The 13,459-nt window shown below is 43.0% G+C and overlaps 1 protein-coding gene across 3 annotated transcripts in view; it reads right to left on the bottom strand.

Annotated features, from left to right (window-relative positions):
- LOC126213133 (sorting nexin-13-like) overlaps positions 1–13,459 on the bottom strand; it is a 399,760-nt gene that overhangs the window by 77,238 nt on the left and 309,063 nt on the right. For all 3 annotated transcript variants that reach the window (XM_049940749.1, XM_049940751.1, XM_049940750.1), the window contains one exon: positions 7,765–8,022. In XM_049940749.1, the coding sequence (XP_049796706.1) occupies positions 7,765–8,022 (258 nt within the window). The remainder of the gene's footprint in view (positions 1–7,764; positions 8,023–13,459) is intronic.

Here is a 13,459-nt window from a genome sequence, read left to right as displayed (position 1 = left end):
CTGAATTAGCACTGCCTTGTGTGTTCCTAAATTTCTCCAGAATCCAAACTGACCAACCCGAAGGTCGCTTCTACTAGTTTTTCCATTCTTTTGTAAGTAATTCATGTTGTTATTTTGCTACTTTCAATTTAAAACAACTGTATTGTGTAGTTCAATGATAACTCAAAGGGACAAAAATGTGCAAGTAGTCCCAGAAGGTGTGTTATTTATACATGGGCAACATTTTTTTATATGTTCCAGTATTCCCCCCCCCCCAATTGGACAACATGTAGTGGATGGAGTTAGTTGGCAGAGATCTCGAAGGAAGGAAGGGAGATTTTACGTCTCATCAACATCGAGGCCACAGATTGTGTCAAGGATGGAGAAGGAAATTGGCCATGCCCTTTTACAGGAACCCAGAATTTGCCTGAAGCATTTTACGGAAACCACAGAAAACAAAAATCAGAGTGGCCAGATGCGGGTTTGAACCGCCATTCTCCCGAATGCAAGTTCAGTGTGCTAACCATTGCGCCATCTAGCGCTAGGTCAGAGATCTTGACATTCTCACAGACCTCAGAATACTCCAGTCCAACATTTTCTGGTGAAAGTAGGAGACAATGATTGTAGAACAACCGAGTGGAGAAACTGAAGGCTGGTAACAGCCAGGAGTCTCGATTGCATGTCTGTTTGGGATAAATGGAATTATTAATACAAGACACTAATTATTTGGTAAAGAAAACAAAAATACATATAACAATATTATGAAAAAGATGACTGCTACACACCATATGGAGAAGATGCTGATTCGCAGATAGGGCACAACAAAAAGATTGTCAGAAAGTGAGGTTTCGGCCAACAAGGCATTTGTCAGAAATACATATATGTTGTGTGTGTGTGTGTGTGTATTTCTGACAAATGCCTTGTTGGCTGAAAGCTCGCTTTCTGACAGTCTTTTTGTAGTGCCTGTCCGCAATTCAGCATTTCCGCTATGTGGTGAGTAGCAACTATTCTTTTCATAAAATTGTTACATTCCAACCAGGATCATCCATTGTTTAAAAATATATATAATTATTTGAGTGTCTGAATGGTGAAAGTGTAGCTGCTGCACTTGCTGAAGAATAGGTGAACTAGAGGGCACTGGTTCATATATACTGAGTCTAGGCTAAGTGGTGTGACATACACTCTGCCATGTACTGGCTGGTGGCTTGCCCAGCAAGTATGTAATTGTAGCTATAGATACTCTACAAAGGCTCCAGAAGGAGAATCAAATTACAGCAATTCTGTATCTCATCACTCTCATTATGTCCGTGATGTGCGCAAAACCTTTCAGAGCGACAAACATTAGAACAATTCAAAAACCTCACCTTTCCTTATGAGATGGATCATAGCCCAAGGAGAACTTGTGAGCCCACATCTAGATCTACATACATACTCCATAAGCCACCGTATGGTGCAAGGCAGAATGTATCTTGTACCACTATTAGTCAGTTAATTTCCCGTTCCATTCAAAAACACAGCAACAGAAAGCTATATCCCATGGAGCCTCCTTTACACATGAAGAACACTTGTCTAAAATTCTCCCATTAAAGTGAAGTTGATGCGTTTGCCTTCCCCGTTAGAATTGTGCTTGAACTATTTTGTATTTTTTTGCAATGTTGCTCCTATATATTTAACTGACCTTATTGTGTCAAGTAGCAACCCACTAATACTGTATTTGAAGACACTGGAATTATTTTTCCTGTGCGTTTGAACCATTTTACCTTATTTTATTTTATTTACATTTAGAGCTAGCTGTCATTCATCACACTAACTAGAAATTTTGTGCAAGTCATCTTATTTCCTCCTATAGTCACTTGACTAGTATGGACAAGAAGAGAATAGAGGCTTTCGAAATGTGGTGCTACAGAAGAATGCTGAAGATAAGGTGGGTAGATCACGTAACTAATGAGGAGGTATTGAATAGGATTGGGGAGAAGAGAAGTTTGTGGCACAACTTGACTAGGAGAAGGGACCGGTTGGTAGGACATGTTCTGAGGCATCAAGGGATCACCAGTTTAGTATTGGAGGGCAGCGTGGAGGGTAAAAATCATAGAGGGAGACCAAGAGATGAATACACTAAACAGATTCAGAAGGATGTAGGTTGCAGTAGGTACTGGGAGATGAAGAAGCTTGCACAGGATAGAGTAGCATGGAGAGCTGCATCAAACCAGTCTCAGGACTGAAGACCACAACAACAACAGTCACTTGAGGACAACACCTCCCTGTACGCCACAGCATAATCAGCAAACAGCAACAGATAGGTTCGCAACTTGTCAGCCATATTGTTTTTTTACGAGTGTCGTTTGAAAAGTTGTCAGAACGGAATTAAAAAAAGTACTTACATCACTGACACATTTATTTATTTTTCAGTGTAGTCTCCTTGTAGATTAATGCACTCAGTCCATCGATGTTCCAGTGCCTCGATCCCATCTCGAAAATGAGTTTCATCCAGGCCTGCAAAATAGTTGAAACTCTGGCTATCAATTCTTTGTTTTAAGTAAAACTCTGTCCACCAAGAAAAATTTTCAGTTTTGGGAAGAGGTGGAAGTCTGATGGAGCCATATCAGGTGAATAAGGCAGATTTGGCAACAATTCATACCTTAGTTAGTGTAATTTCGCCATGGCGATGGCACGTGTGTGTCGGTGCGCATTGTCTCGATGGAAGATGACTTTCTTCCTTGCTACTAAACCTGGCCTTTTTTCCCATATCTTTTGTTGCAATTTGTCCAGGAGGTTAGCATAGAATTCTCCAGTAATTGTTTGCACCAGTGGGGAGATAACCACAAACAGAATCCGCTTCATATCCCAGAACGCTGATGCCACGATCTTTCCCGCCGGAGGAATTGTCTTTGCTTTCTTTGGTGGCAGAGAATCAGCATGCTTCCACTGCTTTGATTGTTGTTTTGTCTCTGGAGTACAGTAGTGCACTGAATTTTCATCTGTGGTCACAAACAGGCGCAAAAAATCTTGTTCGTTTCTCCTAAAATGAGCCAAACATTGTTCCAATATGTCCATTCTTGTGCGTTTCTGATCCAGCATCAACAGTCGTGGTACTCATCTTGTAGATAATTCTTCAATTACAATGTGATATACCGTTTCAGATGACATCTGGCACATGTGATCAATTTCACGCACTTTCAATCGGCGATCCTCTGTGATCATTTTGTGCACTTTTGCAGTGATTTCTGGATTAGTCACACATCTCGGCCGGCCACTGTGCAGATCACCATCTAAGCTTGCCTGACCAAATTTAAATTCATTTGTCCACTTGGCAACAGTTGAATACGAAGGAGCAGAGTCCCCCGATGTATTCTGGAAATCAGCACAAATGTACTTTGCTTTCATACCTCTCTTTACGAAATACTTAATCACGGCTCGAATCTCGATTTTTTCCATCTCCGTAAATCACTACACGGGAACAACAACAGAGCGACATCACCGCCACAGCTCTCTCCAAGAGCACTGACGTGGCACGTGTTAACAGGCACCAGTCCAATGAATATCACGTGTACAACTTGTTGCACTAGCACTGACCTCTTGCGGCGATTCTGAGAACTTTTCAAACAACTCTTGTATATAGTGTGGTCTGAAACAGTCTGAAAAGCTTGTAAGGATGTTGCAGTGTAGGTTGTGTTGAGAGATAACAGTTGAGAAAAAAATATAAATAATACACTGCACCGTTTCCGAGTTAATTGGCATTGAAGTTAGCCAATTAGGCCACTGCACACACAAATTGGAGCAGCCCGCCCGACACAATTAGTGTCAATTGTTTTCGTACCATTGATGGTCGTGGACGAGACTTGTCAGCCTTTGCCTCGGGTTCGATTCTTCCCACTGCCCCGTGTCCAATTTTTGTATCACTCTCTTGTTTGGTTTTAGGAAACCAAACAAAAACACACTTGTGGCGACACTGTCTCTCTGGCGAGCTACTCGAGTTTGCACATGCACCTCCCCGATTGGCTAATTTAAATCCTAAATTGGCTCAAAAACAGCCCAAAGTATGGAATATTTTTCTTAACAATTATTCCTCAGCAAAGCCTACCCTGCAGCACACTTACTATCTGTTTCTGACCTTCCCGTTCTGAGAATTACAGCAGTCCCACCCTGCCTGTACGAACTGACCTCAGAACCCCAGTGACAGGTGTCACCATGGCCGATGTGAGCCACAACAGGCAGACGACTGCACCCCGCACACTCGATAGCCGCAGGCGGCACCTCCTCCACATCTCTGAAGAGGCCAACTGGCAGACCTACTGAGTGCACATAGCTTTCTTTGCACCCCCCGAACACTACCTTCCTGAGGGGCTCCATAAAGTGAAATACTGAAGCTTCCAATAACTGGCAAACCCCTACCTGCATGTGCCTGCTCGGACTGTGACGAAGGAATGGCCACCCATTCACTCACACAGGTAAACATCCAACGTCCGTACTGTCTATCCACTTCGAATGATGCAAAAACGTTACCACCTGCCATTCACACTGCGGTGAGGGTGGATCTAGCGTATCGGGTTCATCAGAATGTCCCTCGGCAGAAGAGCCCTCGGGTGAAACGAGCTTCACCTCGGGTGCTCCGGGTGACGCACCAGTTTCTGTGCCACTGCTACACCCTGAGGTAGGAGCCTCGTGGCCAAATCTGTTCACAAACTGCAGGCTGTTTCTCTCGCGTCCATACACAGTGCGCACACATCCCTTCAGTCCAAGTACGACTTACTTCTCAACTGACTATAAATGCACAGAAAGCAACGTAAACACACAGCTCGCTACTCTCCTGACGTATTGCCACCAGAGGCAGATACTTTACTGAGCTGCAAAGTTGGCCGTTCCAAAAAAATGACAACTGTGCTACAAACTGCACAAATCTACCTTAGAGTTATTACAACACGAAATTATACTTCCTAGATACTATGTTTAGGGCAATAACCTTGCCGCAGTGGATACATCGGTTCCCGTGAGATCACCGAAGTGAAGCGCTGTCGGGCGTGGTCGGCACTCGGACGGGTGACCATCCGGGCCGCCATGTGCTGTTGCCATTTCTCGGGGTGCACTCAGCCTCGTGATGCCAATTGAGGAGCTACTCGACCAAATACCATCTTACAACCGGGCGAGCGGTGTGCTGACCCCACGCCCCTCCTATCTGCATCCTCCTCGAGGATGACACGGCGGTCGGATGGTCCCGGTAGGCCACTCGTGGCCTGAAGACGCAGTGCTTGAATACTATGTTTGTACATACGTTTATGGTATTTTCCACAAGTTTAATAAACACGACACAACACGACACGACACGTACACATAACAGAGATTGTTGTCATCAATAATATATTCTCCTTCACTATTTACAACTGTCTGCCGATGGCGGGGTGACTTTTTGACTCTGCGACTGTGAAAATCGTGTGGTTTTGAGGCAAGGAACTTGTAGAGCCACGATTGGAGCGCATTTTCATCTGGAAAGGAAGTTCTTTGAAAGTTATTCAATGGAGAGCAGAAAAGACATAAAACTGGGGGCACAAAATTGTGTGAATAAGATGGGGGTGTCCGCAGCTCGTGGTCATGTGGTAGTGTTCTCACTTCCCACGCCCGGTTTCCCGGGTTCAATTCCCGGCGGGGTCAGGGATTTTCTCTACCTCGTGATGACTGGGTGTTGTGTGACGTCCTTAGGTTAGTTAGGTTTAAGTAGTTCTAAGTTCTAGGGGACTGATGACCATAGATGGTAAGTCCCATAGTGCTCAGAGCCATTTGAACCATTTTTAAGATGGGTGTGGAATGACTTCCTAACATTAGCAAAGCAATTCATGGAACACCATATCATCACTGTTGTATCAGATGCATAACATTATCTTTTGTAGGTGTGTACAGGTCTTTGTATGGGGAGTAGCTGCTTACTTTTCCTCACATTAGCATAAAGATACCATTTGTCGTACCAGTAAAGAGACAGGATTGAAATGGTCAGTGTTGTTCACGAGCCAATTGATAACGAGCAAGCAGTGATGGAGATATGCCCACTTGGTTAGTTTTATGATCTCGGCTTACAGCACGAGGTACCCATACACAACATTTTTGAACCTTCCCCACTGCAAGAAAATGCTGCACAATGGTGGAATGATCACAGTCATTACATTTGCCAGTTCTCAAGTACACTGATGTCGATCGTTGCGGATAAATGTATTTAAACGATCTTCACCAAACCCCTAAGGTTTTCCTCACGGTGGAGAGTCAATAACACCAAAACCACCCTCCTTAAAATGAGAAAACCACTTTCTTGCCAAACTCTGTCCAGTGGCATTATCCCCATACATGGCACGAAAGTTTCTGACTGCCTTCACTGCTGTCACCCCTCAACAGAACGCAAACAGAACAATAGTTCAGACATATTCCAATTCCTCTGCTTGGCATTTGTTTTTGAGATTCCCCAGCTCCACTCACTATCTCCAAAAGACAAAATGACAATATGACAATATGTAAACTCAAGCAGGAACAAAGAACTACAAATAAAAAATGACAATAAATAAACACATAGCAACCGGAATACCAACATGCAAAACAAAAACTATAAAAACTTGTGCACCAACTTTATTCAAATACAGGAATGGAATTCAAGAATCAAACTAAGAAAGAAAAAAGTATAAAAAGCTAAATACGTAACTTTCTGCTCTGCTGCCTATACAGTATTGTCTCCACCGAGCATCTGTATGCACGAGTTCCTGTCAAGAGAGGCCACTGTTTGTAGTACCTGATGGGAATTCATTAGTGAAAGAGAAATGACATCTGAGGTTCCCCAAGGAAGTTTTACATGCCCTCTGCTCTTCTTAATCTACATAAAGAATTAGGAAACCATATGAGTAGTGCTCTCAGATATTTTGCAGTTTTTGTGGCACTCTTATCATCTGCAAAAGTGATCAGAATATTTAAACAAACTGCAAAATGATGTAGACAAGTTATTGTATGACATGAAAAGTGCTAATTGATCCAAAAAATACAAAGCAACTTCCTCCACACAAGTACCAAACATTCTGTTAAATTTAAGTTACACAGTAAATAACACAAATTTAAACATTGTGCATTCACCTAAGTACCTAGGGAGTACAATAAACGAATACCTCACACTGGAACTATCATATGGAAAACATGGGGAAGGTGAACCAAACACAGTGTTTTATTGGCACAAAACTTAAAAGATGCAATAAATCCAGTAAAGATACTGGCTACGTGACAACTGTCTGCCCTCTAGTGCATTGTAGCTGCACGGTACGGTATTCTCGCTGGATAGTACCGACAGAGGACGCCAAAAAATTTAAAGAAGGGCAGCATATATTGAAGTGCTGCAAAATTGGCGAGAGAGTGTCAGATACGATAAGCGAGATGGGTCGGGTTGTCAGACTCTGTGAAGAGATCTTTACACAAAGTTTCGATAATTTGTCGACTTGCACCTAGATTAGGAGAAATGACAACTGCAATAAAATAAATCGCAGCACACAGAGAGATTTAAATTTTCACGTTTCCCACTTTAGAGTGGCACGGCAAGAAGAATAATGTACAGTCGGTTTTACGAACCCCGTCCCAAACAGTTAAGGGCGAATAGCAGGGCAACCGTGTACTGACTCAGAACAATCACTTCCCCCAGTAAACAGTTTAATGCCCACCAATCTCTCAGAATTCCTCAAAATTGATCTGACTTTTACAATGAATTCAATCCGCACAGCATTTCCCAATTTATCAGGTTTTCCAGAGGAATCGCCACCCCGGACTCACCTCCGTGTCGATAGAGGCGCCGACCTTGGTAGCCTCGCACAGCGCGGGTGTCGCGGCCGCCCCCGCCAGAGACGAGGCACTGCCGGAGCCGTGGGAGGAGCCCGACAGGCTGCCGGAGGTGGCGCTGCTGCCGAAAACGCGACTCAGCCCGTCCACGACGCCGTCCACGGTGCTGAGCAGGTTGTCGGGCACCGTGCGCACCGCCTGGCCTACCGATCTCATCGAGTTCTTCAACGGGTTTACCACCAGGCTGTCCAGCTGCAACACACCACGTAACTCACTTATTACGGATTGTTACGGTATTTGACACTGTGGTTCAATATCAGTGAATCTTGTAATCTTAAGTATTGCAATATAGGTAGAACACTATTTAAGTATGCTAACAGACCCCCTCACGAACCGTAGACCTCACCATCGGTGGGGAGGCTCGCGTGCCTCGGCGATACAGATAGCCGTATCGTAGGTGCAACCACAACGGAAAGGGAATCTGTTGAGAGGCCAGACAAACGTGTGGTTCCTGAAGAGGGCAGCATCCTTTTCAGAAGTTGCTGGGGCAACAGTCTGGACGATTGACTGATCTGGCCTTGTAACATTAACCAAAACGGCCTTGCTCTGCTGGTACTGCAAACGGCTGAAAGCAAGGGGAAACTACGGCCGTATTTTTTCCCGAGGGCATGCAGCTTTACTGTATGGACAAATAGAAGTATTAGAAATGTGGTGCTACAGAAGAATGCTGAAGATTAAATGGGTAGATCACATAACTAATGAGGAGGCATTGATTAGAATTGGGGAGAAGAAGAGTTTGTGGCACAACTTGACTAGAAGAAGGGATCGGTTGGTAGGACATGTTCTGAGGCATCAAGGGATCACCAATTTGGTATTGGAGTGCAGCGTGGAGGGTAAAAATCGTAGAGGGAGACCAAAAGATGAATACACTAAGTAGATTCCGAAGGATGTAGGCTGCAGGACATACTGGAAGATGAAGCACAGGATAGAGTAGCATGGAGAGCTGCATCAAACCAATCTCAGGACTGAAGACAACAACAACAACAACAACAACAACAACCACAGACGATTAACATATGTGGGGGGATTGAATACATAGATGGGATTTTTGTTCCTGAACATCAACAGCTGGTAGGACTGGCCCCGTGTTTCTGCTATGCTTATGTGGGACCATTAGAAGTGAGGAGAGCGTGCTGTTAGATATTTTCCGCTGTTTCGTCAGTAACACTCGTGACGTCTGAGCAACAGGTCCACCCCTCCATTGAGCAACACATAATTACCAAATTTCTTGCTCGTAAAGGAGTTACGATGGCAGAAATTTGCTGACTGACTGCACAGCTCGGTGGTAAAACACAATCAAGGATGCGTGTATTTGCCTGACACAAAAAGTTCAAGAAAGGATGAGAACGTGTGGAAAATCAGCAACACGATCGCCGTACTCGGACCGACATTACAAACACACACATCCTGATAGGTGATAGTATCAGAAGCTGCACAAAAAGTCAGAATCAGTTATGGGAGCTGTCAAGCTATCATCACCAACTACCTACAGTTCCGTAAAGTGTGATCCACATAGAACCCTAAACTTCTGACCGAAAATCTGAAGTTGAGACGTTTGGAGCTCTGTCAGAGGCTTAGAGCAGGGTTTCCACAAGAAGGTGATGCATTTTTGAGTCAGATCGTCACCTTCATCGAAACGTGGGTTCACCACTACACTCCAGAATCCAAACGAGCCAGTAAGGAGTAGCGGAGGAAAGGGGAGGCAGCAACAGCGGACACCAAGACTCGACTGTCAGCAGGCAAGGATTTTTTCAACCATTTTTTCGATCAGCGAGGCATTTTGCCGATTGATTTTTTGCACGAGCGACGCACGATCGATGCTGCTTATTACTGAAAACTGTTGAAATAGGCAAGAGTTGCATATCACCGCAAAAGGCGAGACCAATCAATTCGACAGGTCATCCTCCTCCACAATACTGCTCCTCTAACTACCTTCGAGCTACAGGAAATGCACTGGACTACACTTGATCATCCTCCGTACAGCCCGGATCTATTGCCCTGCGATTTCGATTTATTCGGACCGCTTAAAGATGCTCTAGGAAGACGGCAATTTGAAGATGAGGAGAGTGTGGAAGACTTCGTGCGCAACTGGCTCGTGACGTGACCCAGTTCATTTTATGATGAGGGCATCAAAAAGGTGTCCATTCACTGGGACAAATGCATTTCAAAAGCAGGAGACTATGTGGAAAAATAAATTATAGTTGCCTTGAGCTTTTCAATACACAAATTTAAATAAAAAATAAAATTCTGTTTATATTTGATCCGCCTTCGTATTTGAACGCAAATGAAATATTATTTGCTCACCGTGTACTTAACCTAACAACTCCCCCGCCCCACATAACGTCGCAACATCCTGTAACGAATGACATTACATACAGACATGTAAAGACAAGTTTTAAGTCTCAAAACCAGAGTTACAAAATTCTGAAAATGGCAATAACAAAATCCAAAGTACACTCTGGCACTGCACTTCGACTAAAATATACTGAAACTTTAAGTCATTTTTTAGTTTCTGTGTAGCTATAAAGTCTGCCCGTATACTTCACAACAGTTTATTGCAAACAGGAATGTTGGAAGAGCTGTCCTGAGCACAGTCGACCTATTTACCTCGTACCACTGGAGAGCACTCCTCACTCGACTGACAAACTGTCGTCACTCCCTAAACCGCTACTGTATTTACTCGAATCTATGCCGCACTTTTTTTCTGGTTTTTGTAAGCCAAAAAACTGCCTGTGGCTTACAATCGAGTGCAAAGTAAGTGGAAGTTCTGAGAATGTTGGTAGGTGCCACCACTACTAACTTGCGCCGTCTAATATACAGTAAATCTTCGTTAACACGAATCCAAAGGACCGAAAAATCAGGAGTTCGTGTTAAAAAAATTCACGTTAAGTGAAAAACACAGATTTTAATAAGTATACATGTACAGCAGTAAACTAATGTGTATTACACTACACTATCAATCATCTTATTGTAGTCTTATAACACTATAAAGTGATTGTAAAACAAAAAGTACTCACAAATTATATAAGTTACTTTCTTGGCAAAAATTCAGTCACGGTTCGTTGATGTTTATGGGAACGATAATATTTTGTAATTTCACAACCAATTGTAATGATAGCATCCATAAACCCAGCAGTGACGTCAGATGTTGAAGCGAACCGTTCTAAACAGTCCAAGGCTGTAAACATCTCCTGACAGGTAGGTGGAATGGTATCTGTACTTGTGCTCTTCACTTTCTTCTGATGGCCCTTCTTGCACCTCGTTCACAGCTTTTGCCACATCCGATTCCACAGAAGCACATACGGCAACATCGTCGTCTACACTAATGAGTTCTTCAAAACTTATCCAAGGGTTCGCAACGTCCTGCAGAACTGTCCATTCATCAGGTGAAGTGGCATCTTCTAACTCGTGGACATCTTCAGTGTGGCTGTGTCTCCAAGCTCTGTTAAAGCACTTCCCTGTATGATGTGGCGATACCGAGTTCCAGGCTGCTGCGATGGCTTTTATTGCGTCAAGCAGATTCCAATTTGAGGATCCACTATTGTTTTCAGCAACACGAATTGCAGCTCTTAGAAGTTGCTTACGATAAGCTCTCTTTATGACAGAGATTATGCCTCGGTCCAAAGGCTGAAAGCGGCTTGTGGCATTGGGTGGAAAAAACTGAACCTTTACGTTCGATAGGTTCAGATCGTGAATGTTATGGGCAGTACCCCTGTCCGATGTAAGAAGAACACGTCTATTTTGAGCAACCATTCGACTGTTGAAACGAAGAAGCCACTTGCGAAATGATGTGCCATCGATCCAAGCTTTCTTGTGGTGAGACTAGATGCAAGGTAAAGTGTCCATATTTATGTTTTTAGAACAATGTGGTTTCTCGTATTTACCGATAACCCAGGGACGAAACTTCTCACTGCCGTCAGCATTACAGCACAGTACAACAGTCACACGTTGTTTGCTTCGTGCTCCACCGTGACACTTATCACCTTTTATCCCCAGGGTGTGATATGGAAAAAGATTGTAGAAAAATCCAATTTCATCCATGTTAAACACGTCACACGAGGCATACTTTTCCCTCACTCGGTTGAATTCGTGCAACCAGCTGTTCGCACTTTCTTCATCAACTTTATTTGCTTCACCACAAATTTGTACAGATGAAACTGAATGTCGCTTTTGGAACCAGTACAACCAACCAGCAGAACAACGGAAGTCTTCGATGCCTTTATCTTTAGCAATATAATTTGCTTTTGACGGAATCACAGAGCCAGTTTAAGGTATGTTAGATGCACGCATATGATTGAACCTTTCTGGCAGTAACAGCTCGATCTCTTCATACTCGGTGATACGAAGTCGTGTAGATTTGTTTCCAGAACCTGATGCCACAGCATTAATAGTTTTTTCTCAATTCTTAATAATCGTAGATAAAGTAGATTTAGGTATTCCAAACTGCTCAGCAATTGCTGTTTTCTTGGTACCATGGTCAACTTCATCTAGAATCTTAAGCTTTAACTGTACATTTAGAACTGTCTGTTTCTTCTTTGCCATTTTCGTGTGCTACAGTACTGGTTGTAACTGTAGTTTTTATTCAGTATTCCAACTCGATACGGCTACAACTAACAGAACACCTGTCAAATCTGGCACTGAGTACATTCCTAAATTCTGCTGCACACATTATTTAATGTCTTATAATGTACAGCATACGCTGATTGTTGAGGTGATAAATCGCAGCTACCGACCTACAATTCGTTAAAAATGAGTCAACAATAAGTATAATTAGTTTTGTAGCTACATTTCCTACATTCATTATGGGAAAAAAAAAAATGCTTTAGAATACTCTAAGGTCAGAAGTTTTTGCTACAGTGAAATTTAATTACGCTACAAACTGAAACAGAGTTTGTAATTTGCCATAACCGATAAAACATACCATAAGAACTAATGTATTCCTAGTGGGACCAATATTTTTTTCGCATTAACCGTGAGTTCATCTTATGCGAGTTCGCACTAACGAGGTTATACTGTATGTAGTGCTACAAAGGAATGCTTTGCAGGCACAAAGATAAATACTGGTGGGAAAACTTCTGCTTCAGTAAAAAAAAAGAGTAGAACACGAGCTTTTTTTTCTCTCTGCCCCAAGTTTCGAACACTGCATCGCATTGTAAGTAACGACTGCTGCAGTGTAAGTAACAAATAGTACCCACTTGTCATTGTTTTGCTAATGAGAAAATTCCTCTCTTTTTTTTTTATTGTAAGCGGCGGTAGCCCACACAAAAGCAAACACTCATTATCAGAATGCGACAAACAATGCATGACAGTACAATAATGCATTTTCAGCTTTGAGTGACGTTTAACACCTGTAACAAAGAGAATGGCACTTATCGATCAAAACAAAATAAGCAATCGATTCAAACCAGATGAAGCAGATGGAAAAAATAAGGGTACCCGTATAAATACGAATGGAGCGCCTGGCACATAGCAATAGCTACTTGGTAAAGCTTAACTGCTAAGCTTATGACTCGAACCAAACTACTGTAGCTGTATCTTCATCCATTCGACCTAAATTGTGTCTCACGTTACTATGGACCAACTTTGTTTCGATTTGGAGGTGCGGTCTACAACTTTTCTCTCCCCTTGA

Source organism: Schistocerca nitens, chromosome 11, assembly GCF_023898315.1.
Source record: "Schistocerca nitens isolate TAMUIC-IGC-003100 chromosome 11, iqSchNite1.1, whole genome shotgun sequence".
NCBI lineage: Eukaryota > Metazoa > Arthropoda > Insecta > Orthoptera > Acrididae > Schistocerca > Schistocerca nitens.
The sequence above is the reverse complement of the archived record's forward strand: the minus strand, read 5'-3'. Positions and strand labels throughout refer to the sequence as shown.